Source organism: Panthera leo, chromosome D3 (genome assembly GCF_018350215.1).
Source record: "Panthera leo isolate Ple1 chromosome D3, P.leo_Ple1_pat1.1, whole genome shotgun sequence".
In the NCBI taxonomy this organism is placed as follows: domain Eukaryota; kingdom Metazoa; phylum Chordata; class Mammalia; order Carnivora; family Felidae; genus Panthera; species Panthera leo.
In genome coordinates this window covers 55,830,033-55,857,409 of record NC_056690.1, presented here as the reverse complement: position 1 = coordinate 55,857,409, position 27,377 = coordinate 55,830,033, and the positions used below count along the sequence as shown (strand labels likewise).

The 27,377-nt window shown below is 38.6% G+C and overlaps 1 protein-coding gene across 3 annotated transcripts in view; it reads left to right on the top strand.

Annotated features, from left to right (window-relative positions):
• Nucleotides 1–7,644: 7,644 nt before the first annotated feature.
• The window catches only part of NOL4 (nucleolar protein 4), a 428,511-nt gene continuing 408,778 nt past the window's right edge, over nt 7,645–27,377 (top strand). For all 3 annotated transcript variants that reach the window (XM_042911014.1, XM_042911013.1, XM_042911019.1), the window contains exon 1: nt 7,645–9,623. In XM_042911014.1, the coding sequence (XP_042766948.1) occupies nt 9,360–9,623 (264 nt within the window). In that variant the 5' untranslated portion in view covers nt 7,645–9,359. The remainder of the gene's footprint in view (nt 9,624–27,377) is intronic.

Below are 27,377 nucleotides of genomic sequence, written 5' to 3'. Positions count from 1 at the left end.
AATTGTACTTTAAAAAATATTGTTAGCCATTGCTCTACACAGTTTGCATGTTTATTGCTTTTTAAAAGTAAATTTCTTAATTGAAGGTTAATATATACAGGGAAAAGTGCACTAATGACAAGTTTATAAATGAATGGATTTTCACAAAATAAACCACCTGTGTAATTAGCAGAGACGTTAGGAAACAGGATGTTACCAGCATTTTTAAAAACCTCTTAGTGTCCTCTACCAGTCCCTACAACCAAAGTAACTACTATCCTGACTTCACCTACCAGAGATTAATTTTATCTGTTTCTGTATAAAATCTTTGGAAGTTTACTTTTGTTGTTACTTATGCTGGCTTTTAAAGATGATATTTGTTCTTCTTGTACTTGGCCATTTCTAATTATATGCTCATATCTGGTAGATCTTAATCTGAGATAAGCCTAGTTGCTCAAATTGTGGGTGTTTTTTCCTATGGAGAATTTATATTTACTTTTACTATGAGCTAAGTGGCAAGGCATCCTTCAAGGACCCGTTTCTGGCTTAATACAGGAGTTTTATACACAGACCCAGCACTGTCATCCTGATCAGCAGCCAGATGAGTCTTCCTGCTGCAATGTTGGTTTTTAGTTTGCTCATAAGATAATCTAGTGCTTTAGGTGTGTTGACTGCTCACTGTACCATTTTCAATAGAATCTTTTGGGGGGTATGGAGAGGGAGATGCTTTCTACACATCCTGTGAACCTAGTCATGCATTCAAACTTACCCATTATGCATTCTTGAGTTGTTTTCTTGAAGAACGTTCTCTTAGTTTCTAGTTAGCCATAGCACTAAAAGCTGAAATCCATTTTGTTCTTGAAATTCTTCTTATTGGGGCGCCTGGGTGGCTCAGTCGGTTAAGCGGCCGACTTCGGCTCAGGTCACAATCTTGCGGTCCGTGAGTTCGAGCCCTGCATCGGGCTCTGTGCTGACAGCTCAGAGCCTGGAGCCTGTTTCGGATTCTGTGTCTCCCTCTCTCTCTGCCCCTCCCCTGTTCATGCTCTGTCTCTCTCTGTCTCAAAAATAAATAAATGTTAAAAAAAAAAAAAGAAATTCTTCTTATTTATTTAGCTCGAGCTAAAAAATCACAATTCATTAATAAATGGAATTATGTCACTCCCGTGCTGGTGCTCTGCTTTTCCAGGCCAGCAGGATGACCCAAGTGGACAGTTTACATTGAATTGCCAGAGGTATTTTTGCATTTTTGACTTTTATTTCTAAACTAATATAAACTATAAAAAGAAGGTAAAAATTTGGAAACTCTAAATGACTGTGCTCCTTTTTGATCAAGAAACCTAATTAAAGAGTTTCCTAAAAACTTGGGAGATGTCCATTTTAACAGATAAAAGAAAAGAAAAATCTAGAACTTTTTTTTCTGTCTTGCTTTTTCAATGCCTATGAGATAGTCCCAGAGAAACTAAGGGTAGCTATTCCTTCGGCTTCTTCTTTCCAAAGGACAATATTTTAACATTGTTACAGCTATTTTATATATTCTGATGTTTGAACTTAGATGTCTCCCCTGTGAAAACTATTTATAGTCTGTGGTTTTAGCCAAGAAATATTTGTGTCTTGTCACTTTTACTCTGCAAGTTAGAGAAATATCCTAGAAGGATTAATAATGTATTATAAATAAGATATAAAGGTTAGATGATGATGGTTAAGATATTAACTGGTTGACTCAACAGATATCAGAATAAAAAACTGGAAATCTGGAAAAGTATAATGGGAATTGGGCAGAAGGGATTGGAGAAGGAATTGCTCCCTCTCTCCCAAAGAGTTTTTATTTCCTATGACAGAATAACTATTCTAAAAATAATGTAGAAATTCTACAATAGTACTGTCCACTGAGTTGAAGATGAATATGTGGATTACTGTTTTAAGACATATATTTTGGAAGAAAAGACAAGCCATATGGCTAGTGGGAAATAAAGCAATATTTGGGGCCAGAAAAAATGTATTTTCTTCTCTTATACAAGGGACATGAACACCAGACTGTTAACTTTGGGCTTTATCATAGTTATAACAGCTAGATGAAAATGTTGGGTGGATGAATGTTGAATGAATCCATATGTGGCTATCACAATGTAAGAACTGACTGCGCCATGGACTTGCTTGTACAAAGATGTTAAAGGTAGGGATTAAAGAGAAATTCAGCGAATCCATTAGGTTGTCAAATCTAATTTGTCCTTAGTGTGCACGCTTTAGTATTTATAGAAATAAACTTCTTCCCAGTGTATCATGTTTAATGATGATCATACCAGGCATAAATATCAGTCAATTTGGGGCTGAACAACAAACGTTAAATTTCTATACTTTTTTTTTCCTTTAAGTTAGAAAATGGAATAAAGATACTGATACTATAGCTTACAAATAGAAAGAAATATTTTCAGCGTCTTAGTAATGACAGCTATAAAGATCAGGACACTGTTTTAACTCTCTCAAAAGCATTTCTTTTCTGGACCAAAGGACAGCTATAGCATATTAAAGATAGACTGTTTTCAAAATTATCTGGGAGAAGAGTCAATAGATGGAAGTCAACTAGTAAAATCAGACTTGCGACTCTTTTTTTTTTTAATTTTTAGAAAATATTTATTTGTTTTTGAGACAGAGAGAGACAGACCATGAATGGGGGGGTGGGGTCAGAGAGAGAGGGAGACACGGAATCCGAAGCAGGATCCAGGCTCCAAGCTGTCAGCACAGAGCCCGACACGGGGCTTGAACTCAGGGACCTTGAGATCATGACCTGAGCCAAAGTTGGATGCTTCACTGACTGAGCCACCCAGGGGCCCCACTTGTGACTCTTTTTATGTAGTCCCCAATTTCTCTATCCACAGGAGCTGTACATTTCTGGCTTTGTTTTTGCTTTATTTTGCAAAGTTACCATGCTATATGTTAATGAAGTTGCTGATTGAGTTGGCCATTTGCTTCCTTCACAAATTCCTGTCCCTGGAAGAGTTATTAATGGACTGTTAAGCATTTGAATACATAATGTTGTTCAGAACTTCCAGGTTTCAAAGTGACAAGTCATATCTATCACAATCTCTAGTACAGCTAAAGGGCTCAAATTCTCTTATGGACTCAACTCAAGTAACCCAAATCCCTATTTGATCCATTCAATGATAGATTTGCTCACAGGCCATGCTCAAATTTTAGATTCCTATTTTGGCCCACCTCCAGCTCCTGATCTAATCTAGAAGAGGACTAATCCAATGTTTTCTAGTTTTCCTTTTTTAAATTTTAGAGGATTTTTAAAGCCCCATCAATTTTGGAACTCACTAACAATTTGGGAAGAGTCAAGGATTGATCCAATGGCTTTGCTATATTTCTCAGATTTTCCCATTATGTGTTGTAGCAAAAGAAGCCAATTTCTGCTGTTCAGTACCTGACATTCTATTTTAGCCATGGAGTATTAGTTTATAAAAAATCAATATCTAAAGATGAAGGTGTTTCCTTTTAGGGGATGGAGGAGTGTGGGTAGAGGTGATGTCATTCATTCTTATGGCTTTAAAATCCCTGTATTTATATCTTCAGCCCAGACTTTTCTCTGTAGTTCAAGCTTCTATATTCAAATGCCTACATGAACAACTCTCCTGGTATTTCAAATTTAACTTCTCTGAAATTAAATTCTTTCTTCCTGCCTCTCTACATCAACCTACTTCTGCTCCTACCTCAGCCTCCAACTCCAATCTGTTCCTCCTCAAACACCCCTCTCTAAGTCAATGGCCTCACAAGCCGTACTACAAAAGCCAGAAGCCATATGGTCATCCTTGACTCAGTCTTTTCCCTCACCTGCCACATGCAATCCCTCAGCGAGCCCTATCTTTAAAACCTATCTGCCACCCATCACGTCTACCTCAACTGCTACCTTCCTAATCTATCGCAGTGATACCTCACTGAAGCCACTGGAACTACTGCAAGTTTCCTAACTGGTCTTCTTGCTTCCACACTTGCTCTCTTCCAATCCATTCTCCTTCCGTTTGGCCAGAGAAACATACACATGCCTATCACGTCACATAATTCTCCTGCTTTAAATCCTTTATTAATTTTCTGCTGGATCAATAATATAATGCAAACCCTTTATCCTGGCAAGCACTGTCCCACAAGATCTGGCCACAGAAGACTACTCAGACCTTCATTCCCCTATTTTCCCTCCCAAACTCAGTAAGCTCCAGTTGCATTGGCCTTCTTTCTATTCCTCGAATGTGCCACTAACTCTTGCGGTAGGACTTCTGCGCTGTGCCTATAGTTCCCCTTCCTGGCTCTTCAGATGGTTGCTTCCTTTGTATCCTTCAGGTCTCAGGATAAACATCACCTACTCAGAGATCTTCCCTGAGTTACCAGGTCCCTCCACTCTGCCATTGTTTTCTATTACAGCACTATTTCCCCCCCTCCTGGCATTCACCTCAAGTGCTATTTACTTCCTTATTTTCTGTTTTCCTGAGAAAAATTTAAGTCCCATTAGATGGGTACAATGCATATAAACATGCCTTGTTGGCTGCTTGAAACTTAAAGCCTATCAGAGTAATTGGTGCTCAGTAAATATTTGTTGAATAAAAGCATAATTATGTGATGAAGTTTCTTTTACTCTTTGAACACAGGTTACAGGTTATATGTTGTTTGGATTATAACATTTTGCTAATGAATATGTGGTGTTGCATAAACATTTGTGATTGATATTAAAATATAAGATTTTCCAGATTTTTATGTTATTTTTAAATGTTTTTATTTTTGAGAGAGAGAGGGATTTTGAGTGCATGCGTGTGTGTGTGTGTGCACGTGTGTGGGGAAGGGGCAGAGAGAGACAGGGAGGCAGAGGAAATGAAGCGGGCTCTCCAACTCAGAACAGTGAGACCATGATCTGAGCTGAAGTCGGACACTTAACTGAGCCACCCAGGTACTCTGTTGTTGTTTTTTTTAGGTTTATTTATTTATTTTGAGACAGAGAGAGAGCGAGAGCAGGAGCAGGGGAGGGGCAGATCCATATTTTTAAAAATGTCATACACAAACTGACCCTGAAGTTGGAAGAAATTTTTCTTTCATAACAAAATCATGTTTATCGTAGGTCAAAATATGGATAATTTGGACTATCTTTAATGAAAATATTATTTTCTGATAAAATGCCTTCTGATTTTCTCTCCCTATAAATAGCAGACAGGACGCTGAGCAGGGATTAGGAACTGGTGTTCAGATATGGGGGTGAAAAGTCTCTTTTTGGAGAGATTTGCTCTGTAGAGAGGCAAATCTGAATAATGTATCTTGGGGAAATGCCAAATTAAATTCCAAGCAGCCTGTCAGATGAATCATATAGCTGAAAGAAAGGGTCAATATGACCCTCCAGGTGGAGCTAGGAAGACTTGGTTCTAGAAAAGCAAAAAAGAGAGAAATGAGTCTAGAGTGAGTCGCTGAAGCGCATTTTAGATTTTTCAGGTGTGTGTGCCCTTAAGTAGGAAAGATATGGTTAAAAGAAAAAAGTTGATTTAGATCGTACAATTAATAAAGAGTATAAGTATAGAACAGAGCACACTTTAGTTTTCACTGGAGGCATGAGAATCTTCATGGCTCTGAGAAGCTTGGCCCTAAAAGTCCTAGGACTCTAGGACTTCTTTAGCCCAGTGTGAATATTCTTTCCATAGTGATTTACTTTTTCCTTCTAAAAAAATGCACCTTCTATAATTGTTTAATCTTTGTGTGTTTTTTTCTTTATTTTATTTTTTGCTTTTATACCAAACCTAGCTAACACAGCTGGGTGTTGGTGACATATTTGCTTGTATACTATGAATTCTTTATATCTATAGTGTTTTATTTTCCATACATTAGAATGCCAAGTATAATCATAAATATAATGAACGCAGTGCATCGTAAGACCTTGGTATCTCATTAAGCGGGAACCAAACACTACCCAGCAAAAGCCAACAGGAATGGCTAAGGATTGTGCTTCCTGCTTATTTCTTCCTTTCCTCTCTTTCCCTTCCCTTTATTAACTCAGTATATATTTACTAAGCATTTACTATGTGCATTGTTCATTGTGGTGGAGTTACTCAGAACACCAGAAAATCTAAACTCTCAAGGGTTTCCCAATCAAGATTCTATTTGAACAAACATACTCATGTGAAACTATGTTGTATAAGGAGTGGTATAGCTCATATGATCTAAAACAAGGTTTTCCACACTATAGGTTGCCAAGCATCCTTTGCTGCTTTATAAATTTATTGGGTTAGGACCGTTTATTGAGTTACTACTATTACCAAAGAGTAGTAATAGTAGTAGTAATACTAATGATAATAATAATAATAATAGGAGAAAATGGGGTAGATATCAGTGTGTATTCCATGCAGTAAAATATATTTTTTCATAACATTTTTGAAGGACAGCTGTATGAAGTGTAACGTATATGCCTTACTATGAGACAAGGTTAAAAAAATGGTTGAAAGACACTTCTGCAGAGGAGCATAGAGAGACAGACTGTTTTAAATTGAGTAGTCAAGGAAAGAAGAAGGCTTTATAGTTCCGAAAGTACTTGAATGAGGCTTAGAGGAGAAGAGGTGACTTTTTCAGATGAAAGAGCTACTAAAAAGAATTCTGAAATTGTGAATTAAGTTTTAACCAGAAGAAAAAGTGAACTCTATAGAACCAGCTTACTCTTGAATGAATGACCACCCCAGGATCAACTATACTTCCAGAATCTTCTAGGAAACATTTCACTAACATACAACGCAATCTAGATCTCCCAACTTGGAATTACCCTCTATCTCTGATGCCACTAGATAAACTTTTAATAGTGTTCCTGTGAGGTATATCACTTATGAGAGTGATTCAAAATATGCTTCTGATTGCTTAGTCCACATATCTATTTAAGATACTAACAAAAATTTTTTAAATGTGAAAGGCCTAAAGATAAATACCTAATTTAAAGTGTTTTTTCCTTCCTGCCACCCCCCCCCCCCCATATTAGATCCACTTGTCACTTGTATTAGTGGACTCTGAGCTCTACTGGTCTAGTATTTACTGGGCAAAAATTCAAGGACTCAGGACAACGGATTTGTTTTAGCATTTTTTAAAATACAAAATAAATAAAAAGAATAAAAGCAGTCAGGGTGGCCTCTGGAGAAGGGTAGCTGTTGTTGCAGGAATCTTGCAAGTTAATGAGAATTCACCCGGGACTCAAGAGCGACAGAGAGGGGAGAAAGGAGGAGATGGGGCGGGGAGGGGGGGGGGAATAAAAACTCTTCCTTTGCAGCTGGCCCTCTCCCTCATTTGTTGCTCCAATAAGCAGTAATTAGGTCCTGAGCTAATGGTGTCAGCTGATCTGCTGTTTTTAGGCTAGACCCAGAGGAATCTCCATGGAAACCCTGCTGGAGTCGTCCCCCCACCTGGATGCTGAGTGCTCCTTTCCGCCACCTGGCTGCCGCCGCGCCCGCTGCTACCTCCTCCTGCCTCTAACCTGCAGCCTGCAGCATGCGCACTGCCCCCGGGATCCCTAAATGGGACAATTCTGCCCGTGACGTCAGCGCCCAGCCGTCTCCACAGAAACTTTTGTCCCATTGGCCAATCAGAGAGCTTGGAAGAGGCCAGGGAGGGGGGGGGGGGTGGGAGGAGAGGGGAGTGGGAGGGGTAGGGGTGAGGGGAGAGGCGAGAGGTTTAGTGTGTGGAGCTGCTCGCGCTCCGCCCGGGCTGTCAGTCCCGGCTCCAGCCGCCGCGAGACCTTCCCGGAGACGCGCGCACACACAGCGCACCCCCCCCACCCCCCCGCACACCGCACACCCTCGCTCCCTTGCTCACACACACGCACGCACTCAGCCTGGCCGAGCAGGAGCCACTGACCATTTTGCAAGTGCCGGGACCAGCTGCGGCGCAGTGGGTACAAACACTCAGCGTTCCCATTCGGGGCTTTCGTCTGGGAGACGACGACGAGGGGCGAAGGTGGGCTAGGACGCGGACCAGGCGCGGGGCACTGGTCGGGCCGCCTTCCGGGCAGAGCCGCCTCCCGGGACGGGCGCGGGCCTCCGCAGAGAGTAGAATAAAGAGGAGCGGCCGCAATCGCACGCAGCGCGAGGAGGATGGGAACTCCCCTATTTCCAGCTCTGTAACCAACGGGTGGAAATCCTGAATGGAGAAGCCGCCGATTTCATTTGCTTGAGAAAATCGTCCAGAGGAACTCATATTTGGCTACTCTGAGCAGTGGAGGGGTGTCCATGACGTGGCAGGGGGAAAATAGACATACGAAACCTCCTGTGTGAACTGCAAACTGTAACCAAGCAAGGGGAAAATAATTTCTCTGTATATTTTAATTTCATGCAAAGGGTTGTAAGCATCTGTATTATAAACTTACTTCTATGCCTTGTACCCAGTCCAGCAGAAACCAGAGGAGTCCTGTCTGGGGACCCCGTCATTATCCGGGAGACCCGCCGCCCGCGGCCTGCCTTCGTTTACCCACATCCCCCTGGAGCGGCTATCTGTTTGGGGTATCACAGCCTTTCCTATAAAACTATGGCCAAATATCCACGAATGTTTTGTTAATTCTGGGACTTAACTCCTGGAACCTACCTGCAGGATTGGAATTTAGCCTAAATGCATATGAAGAAATGACATTTTAAACCATTAAAAAAAAAATACCTTAATGATTTCCTGTGTAGCAGGATTTGATAGGCTTAACAACATGACAGGTAAGAACTTTCTCTCTTTCTAGTCCCTTAACGCCCCACGCAGGGAAGGTCGAAGCGTAACGGGACCCTGGAGGAAGGAGAGCCCGGGGACCCGGGTGCCCTTCGGGGCTCACAGGCGCTCGGCCGGGCGGCTGCTTTCGAGAGAAGCTCAGCCCTCGCTCCTGCACGGTGGGGCCAGCGGCCAGGGAAGCTTCTGGGGCGCGCGCTGGGAGGCGGCGCGGCGCTCCACCTGCCTTGCCCCGGACACAGCCCCGGGGTGAAGCGTCCAGGGACCACCCCAAGTCAATATTGGGATTTTTAATAAACCAAGGAATGGGATTTTAATTATTTAAAACCCAGCTCCTCTGGGCCAGATGCTGTTGGGATGGTCCTAATCACACAATATTAAAGAGACCCATCACTAAGAGGACGAGAAAAGCGTCCGAGACCAGCGTCCGAGACATCCGTTGCAATTACGAATGAACCAGAGACTTGGTAGCACGGGGCATTGATTGCTGGTGCCCAACCGGACCCTCCTCCCCTCTCCCCGTTCCTCCCCCCACCCGAGGCAGGCTCCGGCGGCGGCCGGGACCTCGCGTCCCTACATCGTGGCCGTGGCCGCATTTTTCATGAGCCCGGGGTGAACAGGTGCGAAGTGCGCTGGGAGCATCCAGCCAACGGCCGGGAACGGGGAACATGGAGAGCGAGCGCGACATGTACCGCCAGTTCCAGGACTGGTGCCTCAGGACTTACGGGGACTCAGGCAAGACCAAGACGGTGACCCGTAAGAAATACGAGCGGATCGTCCAGCTCCTCAACGGCTCCGAGTCGAGCTCCACGGACAACGCCAAATTTAAATTCTGGGTCAAATCGAAGGGCTTCCAGCTGGGCCAGCCGGACGAGGTCCGCGGGGGCGGCGGCTGCGCCAAGCAAGTGCTTTACGTGCCGGTCAAGACCACGGTGAGTGACTCCCCTTCCTCTGTTATTTGTCTGCGGGAGCAGCCGGCGGGGAGGGGAGAGAGAGGGGGGAGAAAGGGGGAGCCGTGAGCCACCGTTGGCTCGTGTGCCCCCCACCTTTCTCAACCCCCCTCCCCAAGTCGTCCCCACTCGCATGAGCCAGGCGCGTTTCCCCCACGGTGGAGTCTTTGTGGTCCTTTATTTTAAAGCGGCAGCGCACCACCAGAGCTCGCCGCCCTCCTCGCCTCCCAGGCTTCTGAACCCGCTCCTGGAGCTTCCATCCCCGGGTCGGGCGGCCTCCAGCGTCCTCGGGTCGGGCCATTGTCCCGTGTCCTTCGCTGGGCGCCTGGCGCGTGTCCCGCTTTTGCCACCAAGCATAAAGGCCACGCTGGAACCCCAGACGCACGCTCTGATAATAGACGATTCTGATCGATCGTCTACAGTGTCTCCTAACTGGCACAAAGCCCGATTGTGGCGCTGGTCAGAGATGTGGGGTTCCCCCCTCCCCCGCCCCCCGACACTATCCGGTTTTATTGTTAGACCGCCGCCCGGGAGACGCAAGGTTATCCGATCGCCTAGAGCACTCCCAGAGATCTTGCCACGACTATTTAGATTGTGGATGAGGTCCGGGAGATTCCTCCTCCCCGCCCCCCATTCCCTTCCTCACTTCCCCCTTTCACAAATAAAGCCGCCGCTACATGATGAACAACAAAGAGACATGGGTTTGGGCGCAATCAAATGGTATATGTGTTTGCTCCTCATTCTGGGATAGCTCTAGTCTCAGGGCCACAAAGCTCTAAGCCCAGGCGCAGCAAGGTGCTGGGCACTGAGAGCCTGGTGTACAGGGCAGAAGGCTGTGAGGCTGGCGAGCGGCAGCAGCGTCGATTGCCTTTTTAAGAAGATGGGAACTGTGGGCTACAAGTAGGATTGCAGATCAGATCCATAAGACCTCTTTCTCCGTCATGGAACGGTGGGTACTCGCCTGGAGTAGGGGTGGGGGAGGGTATCTGGCATCCTTTGCATTTTTGCCTGGCTTTGGGGTTTCTTGAGCATTTGCTCCTGTTCCACCCGCTCCCCCACCCCCCATACTGGCAACCCTTTCCCGTGCAGTGTTCCTGGAGGATGCTAGAAAGGAGATGTCTTGCAAGCTATTCTTCTGTCTCAAACGGAGGTATATGCAATTGGAAATCTGTGCATGGAAGGTTTTTCAGAGGATTATTTGGAGCGCTCTTTTAGGTTTGGAAAACCAGTTAGTGGTTTTCTGAGATTCGTTAGGGGTAGTTTGAAGGAAGTGTGTTTGTTTTGGAATGTATGTGGAAAACGGGAAACGGAAATAAAGGTGAAACAGAAACACACATGAAAGTTCTGTTTTTTTTCCAAAAAGTACTGTTGTTGGAATTTTCTGGGAGGTAGATCTACAAATACAGCCTTCTCTTTGAACGTGGCATTGCTAAAGACAATGGTGAGATTACTGTCTTGCTTTACTAAATAATGAGAACTAGCTGGGTCTGGATTAGAACTGAGGTTTATTTACATCTGGATGAGCAGAAGTCTGTTGTAGAGAATTAAGTGCTTTGATTCATTTGTATCAGGAGTAACTTAACCTGATTTTTAAAAATAACTTATTGTTAGACAAAGTAAATTAGAATTCAAAACATAAGAATGTATTCTCCTTTAGGGGAACACTGGGCTAATTGAATAAATAAAATAATAATTTAAAGTATATTTACCTAAATATTTAATAATATTCTATATGTTTTTTGTAACAATTGCTAGCTGGGAGGTTTGTTTTTCATTCCTTTTACATTAAAGTCAGGTTCCTGCATTTGCCTGTCAGATAGTTTCCACCCTGTATGAATTGGTCCAATTTATACTTTGGGTATATCCACTATATGTATAAACAGATGTGCCCTTTGAAAACATTAACAAAAAATTGTAAATAACACAAATTGTGTAATGGCTGTAGAGGCAGTAAGATAAATATGGATGCCAGTAATTCAAATCAGAATTCACATGTTCAGATACCGATATTTTCATTCAAAAATTTTTGCAGAGTTGATAAAGAATTATTGCTAAGACATCTAACAGAAAAACAACTTCAGGGTGAATACTAAAGTAACACACATTTCTCTTTTCAGTAAAGATTTCATATATTTATGGGAGAAAATGTAATTCATCAGGTGATATTCTTAGATAGTGGTTTCCATGTAGTAGTATTTAAGGGCTTTGCTCTTCATTCAAGCCTGTTTTGAAATGTTGAAGAGGTTTTTAATTCATGAACTCTTCTGTTGCTCTTTATGAAAATTTTATGCTGCTCCTCTCATAGAATTATAGGCTCCGCCTTCCCTGAAAGACAGCCAATCATCATTTCAACAAGTTAAAAAATAAATAAAAGGTTCCCCTTTTATCATGTGTTTCTCCGCATCTCAAATTATTTCTTCCTTAAGAATGAGTTTTTCCTTGTAGTAGCGGGAGTACAATCACCAGCAAGACAAAAAAAATATTTTAAAGTCAAAGGCATATCTTGGCTGAAATAAAGTACTGTTTTTGGTATTTGCAAGTAGACGGAAGAATCATTCTAGCTGTTTGAGGTTTGAGGGTTTGCGGCTAGCTTTGCTGTCAGCGAGAGAGATTTGCGCCTGATGTTGCAGTAACCCACTGCTGCTGGTAATTAGACATCATTACTACCTTGAAAAGGGACAGACAGAAGGGAAGAGGACAGGCTGGGGCTAATTAACTGCTTGTGTTTAATGAAAGAAAGGGGGACTGATCGCAACTGGGAGGTCGTACCAGAACAGAGTAGACACAGCACATAGACTTAATAGAAACAGGACTAGCTTTCAGTCTGAAAGAAGCTTGTTTCTACCTCTTTTCTTAAACGAATAGCTGTAGCTTTGCAAATACTCTTTCACCTAAAATCTAAATTTAATTGATGACAAAATCAAGCAAGTGACAACAGACTTCAAATGAAAATGTAGGATACTAGAAAGATAAACATGCCCTTTAATATTTGTCCTGGCCATGCCCAAAGCTGAGGGGGGCATATCTATCACTGTTTAGATTACTCTGTGGCTGAGGAGATACTGTGTGGTCGCCAAGCAACAACATCCTGCAACTCAGCCATTTTAGGTCTGGAGGAAGATCTGCGTGTGTGCCTGCATGCACGTGCACACACGTGTATATGCGCGCACGTGCAGTTTGTTGAGCATTGCATCTAAGTTTTGTTCACACCACCGCCATTATTTTTATGTGTTCTTTCATTAAAGATATCATAAATTTAAATGAGTGAAGTGAATAACTTAAAACAGTTCTGAAAAAAAATATGGCAAAGGTCTGATGTTGACTATAAAATATGTTTCATCAGTGATCATTTTAAATTAGTGTTACTTTGGTTATTCTGTTTTACATTTTTGGTAGTTTCAGTTTAGTTTGTTTTTAGAAGCTTTCCATCCTGGTTGACATTTTGGTTTTGGCCACAATTAGTTGAAACATCGACTTGTAATTCAAACTACCAAAACACATTATAGATACCACTTGGTAGCATGAAAGATAAACTTAGGAAATAACCAGAAAATTCATTATTTTTCTATTCGTATTGGATGAATGCATTATTGTGTATTTTTTAAAGGCCCGCCACATTGTTTAAAACAGGCAATTTGGCAAACTCACAATTTTATTTGTTTTTCTGTCTTAAGCAAACAAAGCAATGAATATCCAATTATGTGAGTATGTAGGATATGTATATGTATATGTAGGAATGGACACTTAGGTCCAATTTTTGCCTTCTGTGTATGTAGTCCACTAGGGAACATAAAATGAATTTTCATCCAGAAAGAAAAATGTATTATCTTTAGTTATGTCATTTAAAAATGATGATGTATTCAGTTCTGCAATCTGTAGACTCAGATTTCATTTTGTTCTTACTGTGTATACTAATTGATTAGTACATAGTGATTAGAATGAATATTCATGGACTGGTTTATGAATAGTTACTGCTTTCTTAGTTCTCTGTGGTTTTGGTTACAAATTCTCTATGCTTTATCAAGAGTGAAGGAAATAATTCCTCATAAGGAGTTCATATACATTGCTATCAGGCCTGACTTCACTCGTGAGGCACACATGCATATTAGGCCTTGATCTGAAATTTGCTACAGAAATTCCAGAAAACAAAACTGAATGCTAGCCACACATTAGGATACTTTATATCTCTGACACAGACAAATCATAATAATAGTAATTAAGATATAAACAAAGTTTTGCTTATCTCCTATACTTTCAAGACAGGCATTGCTGTTGATAACCAATGCATTTTTCTCTATATTCCGGTATTTTGGAGAACTCTATAGCAGAGGTCTTTGGGGGTCAGATAGATCCCAAGTACGAGTCTCAGGAATGTGGCTTATAAGCTGACTTTAGAGGTTCCTTGAGAATTGTGAGGAATAACTCATCTACATCAAAACGCTAGCACAGTGCCAATTAAGGCTGTCAAGAATAGTGGGTATACCCTTATAAGAGGCCAATTTGGCATGTGTATTTAGGGACAAGGGCTTGTAGAGATAATTCCCTTGAATTTATGGAGGAAATCAGACTCTGTTAATATATGAAGACTATCCCACACATATTTCCTAAAATACCAGTTCTTGACTTTTCCATTGGTTCTTCCTTGTCTTGTTAATAAGTATAGTGGGCGGGGGAAGAGGGGCAACACTCAGCACTCATTTATTTTCCCTCAATAACCCTCCTAACCAGCTGAGATTCTACTTCTCAAGATTTTACACTCTAGACTTCATGCATAGTATAGAGCAAAGATGAAGAAGCAAATACAGGGATATGGCAGAACTTCTGAGAATTTCAATCTCCTGTCAAGACTACAAAGACCTTTCACTTATATCTGTTGTATTTATACAACACTTTATTTATACAACATAAAATGAATCTGCTGTGTTTTAGATTACATTCATTTTTGATAGTTCTGGGATAATAAGATAAACGTCATGAACAGCAATAGATGGCAGGAAACATGGCATAGTGGGCAGGGTATAGATTTTAGAGCAAGATTTAAATCCCGATTCAACATTTACGATAGCTGCAAGTAAGCAGAAGTTTCTTGACTAAAGACACTGTTTCCTCTTTGTAAATGCCACTAATAATACTTGTCTAACTACTTTTGGGTAAGAGTTAATAATAATTCATAAGCGTATAGCATATGTAGTATCTGTCTGGCACATAGTAAATGCTAAAAAAAACCCCAAAAAACAGAAGCTCTTCTAAGTATTACCAAGAAAGCAAGGACACCATGATGTAATTATAATTAGGTATATGTTATAAACTCAAAATTACACTGCCACGAGGAGTTAAAATACATCTGTATGAATGTATATTTATTCAGATATTTATTTTTAAAAAAATAAAAATGACTTTATTTTGTAAAAGTGATACATTTTCAACATTTAAAAAAACCTAAGTGAAAAGGAAAGAAATTTTAAGTCACATTAAATCCCTCCATTCAGATTTAACCACCATTAGCTAATTATGAGCATCATTATAGATGTCTGTCTAAACATATATACCAAAAGAAGATTAGATATAGTGATTAATTGATACACTGATTGATATGGACACGCAGAAATAATTTTCCAAAACTGGGATGATAATTGTATGCTAATTTAAGTAAGAGGCATAAAACATCAAAATGTAACAAAGAAAAATAAAAACATAAAATTAAAAAAGTTGCTAATTAATAAATGCTTCTCAGAGGTGTTTTTCCTGAAGTTAATAGAAAACATTAAGAGATTGAATTCCATTCATTGTTTTTAACAACAGATTTCAATTTCATTCTTATTGACTTTCTCCAATGGTAGGTGAAGAGTGAGCCTATTTCACTGTTCTTCTGTTTTGTTACATTTATTATATTGCCTGTATTTATTACATCTAATGTTATATTTATTGTAATTATATATTTTATTGTGTTATGTTCATTATATCATATAATATACTATATTTGGTTTTATTGTTAAGGTTTTGTTATAGTATATAATTTGGTTCTCACAATTGTTTTTCCTTTGGTATATTTAAATACTTATTTATTCTTTTACCTTTTTTTTTTCTGAATTCTTTGATTGGATTCATCACTTGGTTGGCTACAATTCCTGGTCATTTTTCTTTTTCTAAGGAAAGGAATATGTGTTCTATTCTTTGAGGTTTGTATGCAATTAAAAATATTTGCCTTTTGCCTTTGTAACTAAAGAACAACTTGACTAGGTGTGATTTCTTTATTTTACTTTTACCACCAGAACATTGTTGATAATGTGTTTGTTATGTAAAATCCTAAGGCAAACCTATTTTTCCAAATTTCATGGATTGTTTACTTCTTTATCCTTGAAATCAAATTATTTAACTGGGATATGTTTTGAATACCTTTTTTCACTGAGTAATTACATTCATGTCCATGACTTCAGTTACATTTGTTTTGGTGACTTAATGCATTATCTTCTGAGGTTCAGATCTGAATTTTCACGATTTCTACTGGTTGTTTCTGCCAGGATATCCCAAAGCACCTCAAACTGAACATAACCCCAAATGACTTTTTCTTCTCTCCATTCCTTCATCCTAGGTCTTCCAAGCTGATACCTTTTTTCTTTTGTATTATCATTTTTAATAATTATGCTGAAATATATCCTATTATTCGACTGAATCCAGCTGAGCATTAAAATAGTTAACCAAATGACATATTTGGTTCCCAGAATAAATGACAGTTCATAAATCATTCATTGTAATTTCAGGGTGGCAAATAGAAATTAAAATGATTTGAAGCCATGCCATAATTTGAAAGACTTAGAAAAAGTTATTAGCACTGTACATTGGAAGAGGAACAGAAAAAAATGGTAAATTCAATACAATTTTATAATTTCCCTAAGCCAATACAGTAAAGTTTTACGAAAAAGAAGCATTTACTATTTTGCCTTTCTATTTTATAACTGAGTATAGCATTTAACATTGTGAATTTAGAGAACAGCAGAAATGTGACAAATGGTACATTTTTCTCCTGCTTAAAAAAAGTACCTGTATTTCTCTCCTTTGTTTAGAAATTGAAAGCACTAAAATAATAGCTTGCCTATGAATCATCCAATGGACACTCTGAAAAATGTAGAGGCTCCTTTTTATGATAATTTTCCTGGGAATATATTCCCTCCCCACCCCCACCCCCGCTTCCTGTCTATATTTCATTAGAGTCATTGTGCCATTTATGTCCATTATTTGGTGCACAGCAAATGCTCCTTTAAAAACAGTATTGAATAAATGAAAGCATGAATATTTGTTGTAATCCCTACCTCTTTTTTAAGGATTATCTTTTTTTTCAATTGAGTAATAATTGACAGACAATATCATTGTAGTTTCAGGTGTACAACATAATGATTTGATATTTATGTACATCATAAAATGATCACAGTGTCTACTTACCTGTCACCATACAAAGTTGTTACAATATTATTGACTGTTCTGGACACTATGTTCCCATGTCTTATTTATCTTCTAACTGGAAGTTTGTCCCTCTTAATCCCCTTGTCCTTTTCATCCATCTCCCTATCTCCCTCTCCTCTGTCAACCATCAGTTTGTTTTCTGTATCTGAGTCTCTTTCTTTTTTGTTTCCTCAATTGTTTTGTTTTTGGGATTCCACATATAAGTGAAATCATACGGTATTTGTCTTTCTCTGACGTATTTTACTCAGCAAATATCTTTTAGGCCCATCCATGTCGGCGCAAGCAGCCAAGATTTTATTCTTTTTTATGGCTGAGTTTTATTGTATATTTATAGCTACATCTTCTTTATCCACTTATCTATCAATGGACATTCAGGTTGCTTCCATACCTTGGCTATTGTAAATAATGCTGTGATGAACATAGGGATGTATGCATCTTTTCAAATAGGTGTTTTTTTTTTTTTTTTAAATAAATACCTAGAGGTGGAATTGCTGGATTATGGGATCCTATGGTATTTCTATTTTTACTTTTTTTGAGGAACCTCTATATTGTTTTCCATAGCGGCTGCACAATTTACATTTCTACCTATAGCACATAAGCCTTCCCATTTCTCCACATCCTTGTCAACACTTGTTATTTCTTGCCTTTTTGATACTAGCCTTTCCAACAGGTATGAGGTGGTCTATCATTGTGGTTTTGATTTATATTTCCCTGATGATTTTTAATTGGATTTTGTTTTGTCAATACTGAGTTTTATGAGTTCTTTATATATTTTAAGTGTCAGCCTCTTATCAGAAATGTCATTTGCAAATATCTTCTCCCATTTAGTAGATTGCCTTTTTGTTTTGTTGATGGTTTTCTTTGCTGTCAAAAGGCTTTTTTTTCTGGGGCGCCTGGGTGGCTCAGTCGGTTGAGTGTCGACTTCAGCCCAGGTCATGATCTCGCGGTCCTTGAGTTTGAGCCCCGCATCTGGCTCTGTGCTGACAGCTCGGAGCCTGGGGCCTGTTTTGGATTCTGTGTCTCCCTCTCTGTCTGACCTTCCCCCGTTCATGCTCTGTCTCTCTCTGTCTCAAAAATGAATAAACGTTAAAAAAAAAAAAAGGGCGTTTTTTGTTTGATGTAGTCCCATTTGTTTCTTTTTACTTTTGTAAAAGGTAAATGTCAAAAAACTTACTGCTTTTGTTTTCTTCGAGGAGTTTTCTGGTTTCAGGGCTTATATTTAAGTCTTTAATCCATTTTGAATTTATTTTTGTGTATGGTGTAAGAAGGTGGTCCGCTTTCATTCTTTCCCATGTAGCTGTCCGGTTTTCCAAACACCATTTATTGAAGAGACTATTTTTTCCCCATTGTATACGCTTGTCTCCTTTGTTGTAGATTAACTGACCATAGAAGCATGAGTTTACTTCTGGGATCTCTGTTCTGTTCCGCTGATCTATGTGTCTGTTCTTATGCCAGTACCATCTGATGGGATTGCTATAGTTTTATAGTATAGTTTGAAATCTAGGAGAGTGATACCTCCAGTTTTCTTTCTTTTTCTCAATATTGCTTTAGCTATTTAGAGTCTTTCCTGGTTCCATACAAGTTTTAGGATTATTTATTCTAGTTCTTTGAAAAACACCATTGGTAGTTTGATAATGATTGCTTTCAATCTCTAGATTGCTTTGGGTAGTATGGACATCTTAACAGTACTTAACAATACTGATGTTTTGCTTTTTTTTTCTAATTTTTTTAAGGTTTATTTATTTATATTGAGAGAGAGCATGCACACAAGCCAGGAAAGGGCAGAGAGAAGGAGAGACGGCATCCCAAACAGGCTATGCACCATCAGCACAGAGCCCAACATGGGGCTTGAACTTACAAACTCTGAGATCATGACCTGAGCTGAGATCAAGAGTTGGATGTGTAACCAACTGGGCCACCTGGGCGCCCCCTCTTCTTTTTTCCAATTTGGATGCCTTTTATTTATTTTTCTTATTCAATTGCAGTGGTGAGGACTTCCAGTACTGTATTGAATAAAAGTGGTGAGAGTGGACATTCTTCTCTTGTTCCTGATCTTAGAGGAAAAGCTTTCAGGTTTTGAGTTGTCATATATGGCCTTTATTATTTTGAGGCATGTTCCCTCTTCACCTACTTTGTTGAGAATTTTTATCATAAATGGCTGTTGAATTTTGTTAAATGCTTTTCTGCATCTCTTGTGATAATCATATGATTTTTATCCTTAATTTTATTAATGTGGTATATATCATGTTGATTGATTTTGCAGATTTGCATCCCTGGAATAAATCCCACTTGATCATGGTGCATGATCTTTTAAATGTATTGTTGGATTTGGTTTGTTAAAGATGTTTGGGTCTGTCTTCATCAGGGATATTGGCCTATACTTTTCCTTTTTGTGTCTGTCTGGTTGGTACACCAGGGTAATGCTGGCCTCATAGAATGAGCTTGCAAACATTGTTTCCTCTTTAATTTTTGGAGTTTGAGAAGGATAGGTATTAACTATTCTTTAAATGTTTGGTAGAATTCACCTCTGCAGCTGTCTGGTCCTTGCCTTGTGTTTGTTGGGAGTTTTGTGATTACTGATTCATCTTCATTACCAGTAACCACTCTGTTGAGATTTTCTGTTTCTTCCTGATTCAATCTTGAAAGAGTATATGTTTCTAGGAATTTATTCATTTCTTTTGGGTTTTCTAATTATTTGTTCTATAATTGTTCATAATAGTCTCATATTTTTGTATTTCTGTGATATCTGTTATAACTTCTCTTTTTTCATTTCTGGTTTTATTGGCCCCTGTCTTTCTTTTTCTTGATGAATCTTGCTGTAAGTTTATTAATTTTGTTCATCTTTTCTTTTGCTTTTTCTTTTTAAATTAATTTTCTGTATGCATGACAATACAACTTATCTATCCAAAGGCAAAAATCAATGGGATATTTTTTATTTCCCCCTTTTCCTCCCCTTTCATAGTCAGTACTCAACAGAATACTATTAACTCTGTGAACTTAATATCTCTTGAATCTATCATATTCTTACCATACCATACCAAACAATATAACCATTACATAATAATTTGGTAATTTTCCCAAAAACCTTTGAAGGAAGGGATTTGATCTCCAGTGCTTGAATAATGTGTGATGTATCCTTAGTGCTCAGTATAAATGGAATAAATGAAAAACTTCCTAGACCAACACCACATGATGGGACGTTCTTATTTACCATCATACAATAGCTAGTTTCATAGCTAAATTGGATGCTTTTTTCACTAAATGTAATTAATTAATTAATTAATTAAAATTCGTGTAAAAACACATAACAAAAAAATTAATCATAACCATTAAAAATTTTTTTAAATATTTATTTATTTTTGAGAGAGAGAGAGACAGGGACAGAGAGACAGAGCAGGAGTGAGGAAGGACAGAGAGAGAGACACACGTAGAATCGGAAGCAGGCTCCAGGCTCTGAACTGTCAGCACAGAGCCTGACGTGGGGCTCGAACTCATGAGCTGTGAGATCATGACCTGAGCTGAAGTCAGATGCTTAACTGACTGAGCCACCCAGGTGCCCCAATTATAATCATTTTTAATTGTACAGTTGAAAATATTAAGTACAGGGGCATCTGGGTGGCTCAGTCAGTTGAGCGTTCGACTTTGTCTCAGGTCATGATTTCACCGTTTGTGAATTTGAGCCCTGCATTGGGCTCTCAGCTTTCAGTGAAGAGTTGCTTGGGATCCTTTGTCCCCTCTCTCTCTGTCCCTCCCCAACTCATGCTCTCTCTCTTTCAAAAATAAATATTTAAACAAAAAATACAGTTTATTGTTAAATTAGCTAACGTGCAGTGTATACAGTGTGCTCTTGGCTTCAGGAGTAGATTCCCAAGGTTCATCGCTTACATACAATGCCCAGTGCTCAACCAAACAAATGCCCTCCTCAATGCCCATCACTAATTTTCCCCTCTCACCCACCCCCCCCATCAACCCCCAGTTTGTTCTTTGTATTTAAGAGTCTCTTATGGTTTGCCTCCCTTCCTCTCTGTTTGTAACTACTTTTTTCCACTTCCCTCCCTCCATGGTCTTCTGTTATGTTTCTCAAATTCCACATATGAGTGAAAACAGAAAAAGAAAAGTATTAACTACAGACATATTATCATACAACAGACGTCCACAACCTTTTTATATTGTAAAACTGAAACTCCGTACTCATTAAGTAACAATTTCCTCCCCTTTCTTCCTTCTTCTAGTCCCTGGTAACCACCATTCTACTTTCTGTTTCTATGGATATGACTACGTTAGATACCTCTTATAAGTGGAATCCTACAGTATTTGTCTTTTTGTGATTGATTTATTTCACTTAGCAGAATGTCCTTAGAAGCCATCCATGTCATAGTATATGGCAGGATTTCCTTCCTTTTTAAGGCTGAAAACATGCCATTCTATGTATAGACCACATTTTCTCCATCTACTCATCTGCTGATGGACATTTGGGTTCCTTCAACCCTTGGCTATTGTGACTAGTACTGCTATGAACATGGGTGTGGGAATATTCCTCAAGATCCTGTTTTCAATTCTTTTGGATATATAGTCTTTATATCTATAGGTAATAGATACTACCTATAGATATTTTCTTTTAGATCTATAATTCTTTTTAGATACCCCACAAGTGGGATTGCTGGAGTAGCTCTATTTTTAGTTCTTTTGAGGAACTGTCATACTGGTTTCCATAGCAGTTGCACCATCTTGTAGTGCCACCAGCAGTGCACAAGGGTAAGCACTCTTCAAGACTGGAAACTGGTGACTTTGCTCCTCATCTAGATCTCTTCAGTGGACATGCTTCTTTCTTAGGCGATGCAAGTATTGAATGTATCACCATTAATAACAATAATAATGCCTCACATTTATCGAGTCCTTACCAGAGGTTAAGGATTGGGATAATCACTTTGAGGGAAATATCCCCTTTAATGTTGGCAATAGTCCGATGGTCGTTAATGCTTTTTATTACACACTTGAGAAAATTGTGGTTTAAGATGACTTTTTATTGTATTATTTTCTAATGCTTGTTTTGAGAGAGCACGTGCATACTCACATGAGTGGGGATGGGGCAGAGAGAGAGAGAGAGAGAGAGAGAGAGAGAGAGAATCCCAAGCAGGCTCCATGTAGTCAGAGCAGAGGGATGCGGGCCTCCATCCCATGAACTATGAGATTATAATCTGAGCTGAAATCAAGAGTTGGACACTCAACAGACTCAGCCAGTCAGGTACTCCTAAGGTGACTTTTTAAAGTCACATAACTTCAAAGTGTTCAGATGGAAGAGTTCAGGTGGAAACCATTTAAGTTGGATTCCAGAGTCCTTGACATGATCTTCAGACTTTGACAATAATGCACTCCAGTTGTTAAAAAAATGAACATGTCCCTGATATATATATTTATTTTTATAGGTTATGTAGATATACTACTGTATCAATAATTAACACAATAATAATTAAAATACTCAAAAATATAAATATATAGTACTGAGATCAAAATACACAAAAGTTTTGGGCCGCCTGGGTGGCTCAGTCAGTTAAGCAGCCAACTTCAGCTTGGGTCATGATCTCATGGTTTGTGAGTTGAAGCCCCACGTCAAGCTTTGTGCTGACTGCTCAGAGCCTTGAACCTGCTTCGGATTTTGTGTCTCCCTCTCCCTGCCCCACTCCGGCTTGCACTCTGTCTCTATCTAAAAACTAAATTAAAAAAAATTCAATGCATATGTTTTAATATTTTCTTCTTCACCTGGGGTATGCATATACCAATTTATAAATAATTAATCTATAGTGCAATTTTGCCTCACGGTAGAACATTATGTTTAAGAGCTTACCCTTCAACTAAATTATCACCTTTTTTATTTCAAAGGGTGCCTCTGTACTTAACCAACACAACATAAAAATAATATCTTGGCTATACAAATCCTTGACATCCACAAAACAATGGTATATGTTTGGTGTTGGTATGATGGGAGAGGTTGTTTCATCAAAGGCACGTTTAGGGGATGGTGCACAGTCAAGAATAGTTGAAGTGTAGGGTATGATGAAAGATGAAGTTGGGAAATTAGGCTGGGGCAAAATTATGGGACACCCCTATTGTCATGTTAAAATGTTTGGACTTCATTCTATAGGGAATGACAGCTCCCAAAAGTGTTTGAGCAGGGATGTCATGATTTAGGTCTTATAGGTAGAGACTTGATGTCTTTCAGCAGTTTATATTGTGGGATATATATCAGATGAGTAAAACAGAAGCTAAATAGTTTCTTTGACTCACCACACTGAAATGTTATAGTTACAGATTATATAAGTATTCAAAGTATCAAGCAGTTTGTGATTAAAATTTAGTAACCTGATGTTATAATCGAATTATGTATAATTGAATCAGGCTGTACAAATCTCAGACAAGTCCAATAAAATGTTAAAAATAGAAATTATGAAATGTAAGAAAAAATTTAAAGGCACTAATAGGAATATGAATCAAGCCATCTTATAATAAACAGGATCTTTTGTTTCTTTGCTCTTGGAGTTGAGGAGAAATGATTGTTCATCTTTTAGTTGTTACTATCTCCACAATTATAAAGACTTCCCAGAGAAATCCTTCTAAAAACCCAACTGGAACATTCTGTATAGAATACTTACTCAAGAGGCACCTAGCTGGCTCAGTTGGGAAAGCACGTAACTCTTGATCTCAGGGTCCATGAATTCAAGCACATGCTGGGTATAGAGGTTACTTAAAAATCTTAAAAAAAAAAAAAAAAAAAAAAGAATACTTATTCAAGCTCAGGCCTTTTCAAAGTCAAGCTAATGTTTCAAATATTTATTAAAATGGCCGTTATGCTTTAAAGCAGTATTTTAAATCTTGCTCATACTTCATTGATTTTATACCCACCTGCCTGTCTCTGCCACTGTGAATCTTCCCTGTTATCCTTTAATTTTTGTACACTGTGATAGGCAGGATTCTGAGATGACTTCCAAATGACCCTCACACTAGTTTAATCCCCTCCCTTTGTGAGTGCGGGTAGAACCTGTGAATATGATGAGCTGTGTCACTCCCACAGTTTTGTTATGTTATATGGTACTGTTGACTTTAAGAAAGAGGACTCTTTCAGTAGGCTTGACTTAATCATATTAGCCTGTTAAAAGCAGAGAGTTTTTCTTTGGCTCATTGCAGAAGAAATAGAGTTTCAATGTCTGAGATGGAGGGGACCATGTGGCTAAGAGCTGACAGCAGTCTCTAGGAGCTGAGAGCATGCATGCTTTGAAGACAGATAGGAAAACAACAGGGACTTAAGTCCTACAACCACAAGGGAATGAATTCTGCCAACAACCAAAGGAAACTTGGAAGTGAGCTTCGAAATGAGAATGTAGCTGGCTGACCCTTTGATTTCAGCTTTGTGGGAACCTGAGCAGAGGACCCTTAAAATGTGCTGTACTTCTGACCCACAGAAATTGTGAGATAGTAATTTTGTGAAGTTTCAAGCCACCCGATCTGCAGGTTACACAGCAAAAGAAAACTTATACATAGTTCCTTGGTACAAATCTTCTCAAAAGCTCATGCACAATTAAAAAGGTCAACTTTGGGGTGCCTGGGTGGCTCAGTTGGTTAAATGTCCAACTCTTGATTTCAGTTCAGGTCAAGATTTCATGGTGTGAGATTGAGCCCCGCATCGGGCTCTGTGCTGACGGCCTGGAGCCTGGTTGGGATTCACTCTCTCCTTCTCTCTCTCTCTGCCCCTCCTCTGCTCATGCACATGTGTGCTCTCTCAAAATAAATAAATAAAGATTAAAAAAATAAAACAAGTCAACTTTTTAAAAAGCATATTTGACTATGACTATTTATGGTTTAAGATACAGATGGGAATAATTTAAATGTTCTTTCCACCTATTGCCTAATGTCTTGCTATTTTTATGATTTTTGATGAGATGGTCCATAATTTAGTAGTAAAATACAAAATTCTAACATCATTTGAAAAATTTAATGATGGCTTATATTGTGAATATATACATATATGTTCCTAATAATATATGTATATATGTGTATATATATGTGTGTATATATATGTATGTATATACACATATATATGTGTGTGTATATGTATATATGTATGTATATACACACACATATATCCATATATATTATTAGGAATATATATGTATATATTCACAATATGAGCCATCATTAAATTTACATATGTGTATATATATGCATATATACATATATATAACTTTGCTTTTTCTCTTAATGTCTTTATTTTTAAACGATTTTTATTTCATTATATTTCATCTATCTCCTAAAGAGAATACAAGGTAGCATACTGTTTTAGGTTTTTCATGGGAGGATCAAGACAGAACAGTACACATATCAGAAGAGATTATTATTATTTACATAATTATATTAATGTATGTTGAAGTATTTTTGAAAAAAATACACAGAAGATACAGCAAAACATAATATCCTTTATGAGGAATAACCATTCTATAATTTTATTTTAAAATAATTATTTTAACATAATATGCATTTTATTTTATTAAAATTTTTTTTTACTGTTTATTTACTTTAGAGAGAGACAGCAGGAGGACGGGAGGGGCGGAGAGAGAGGGGGACACAGAATCCGAAGCAGGCTCCAGAGCCTAATATGGGGCTCAAACTCCTGAACCTGAGATCATGACCTGAGCCAAAGTCAGATGCTTAACTGACTGAGCCACTCAGGTGCCCCAAATATGCATTTTAAAGGAGAACCACCTAGCAATTGTGGGCTAGGAAATAGGAAATAACACTGATAGGTATCTTCTGTTTTAAAGTCTTCCTGGGAACTGGAAATCCTTTTCCCTTCTCTATGTTGAGAAGGGAAAATCTTTGTTTTGATTTTCTTTCTTTCTATCTGAGGTTTATTCAGTGGGCTCTTAAGTTCTACTCTTCCTAATGAATCAAGTATTCATTTGTGGTAGTTTCTCTCACAGTTACAGATCTTACCACTGTTGGGAGCTGTTCGAAACTGGAAGGTTGAGAAGGAGATTCAGAAGATAAGTTCAGTAACTGGGAAGCTTAGTTTTGGTAATAAAAAGGAATAACCTGTCTTATAAGCAGAGAGCTAGTGTTTTGTTATTAGTGGTTATTTTTCTTCCTTTTTAAAAGTTATGTCTTTTCAGGAAATATTACTTGCAGATTTATGAGTCATCATTATGTGTAAAGGTAGCAGTTATTGGAATAAAGTTCAAATATTTTTGAAGTCTTATTCTCTGATGGAGTGCCAAGATGAGGGGGTTCAAAGGAGGATGCTTACATTTGGACCTAACTGTACTTGCCAGATGGCTAGAGGGCTTTAGAGGTTTAATCTAGAGCTCAAAGCTAGGTGGCATATATGAGGATCTAATGACTAGCTAGGCCATATTAGCACCATGCTCTAACCAATTGACCTAATTAGATGAGATTTTCAAATCTAATATCAAAGGTTTGTTTGAATTGGAGATGTGGGTCATTGTTCCCTTAGTAGTCTCTGCTTACATACTCTTTGGTGTTTACCTGAGGTCATGAAGGAGTTTTGGTATATTTGTTTTAATTAATCTTGCTCTATAAAAGCTACCATTATAAAATAAGTCATTTGATGATTTGTTTGGTTTCACTAATTTGGAATATGTTAATTTAAAATTAGAGTTAATTTGAACAGGGGTAGGATGACATTTACCTTGAACTACCTATTAAAGGAGGATTTATCTACAAATTCATAATTAATAAGATAGCAGAGGGGGCATGCTTATCTACTATAATGAGTAAAAACTTTTTCTTAAACCATCTCTATCCTCATATAAACAATTCATAGGTCCATTCCATTATACATGGATCTCTACTTAATAAAGGAGGTATTATGAATAAATACCCTTCAGCTAATTTGCATTGCTCTGTTGTTGATACATAGAATGTAAGAGTAATAAGTCCCCTAGAATTTTCAAGTAAGGGAAAAAAGATCACCCTCTAGAACTTAAACTTTAAAATCAACACGGTTAATTAATATGTGATATTCAAAGTCATTTTAAAGTGATAGAATGGCAACTAAACTGTAAGACTAAGTGGTATTTTGCTTGAAAATATGATAAAAGATCTCATAATAGAGCCTCACTAGCTAATGAATTAACCAAAGCTCTATCGCTCTTCCCTCTATAACATACTGATTCCCAGGGTGTGAACAAACTTGTTTATAGTAGTCTACCCTGTAGTTACTTGCGCTTTGTGCTCATGAGACTGAATTGTATGCATATTATTGTT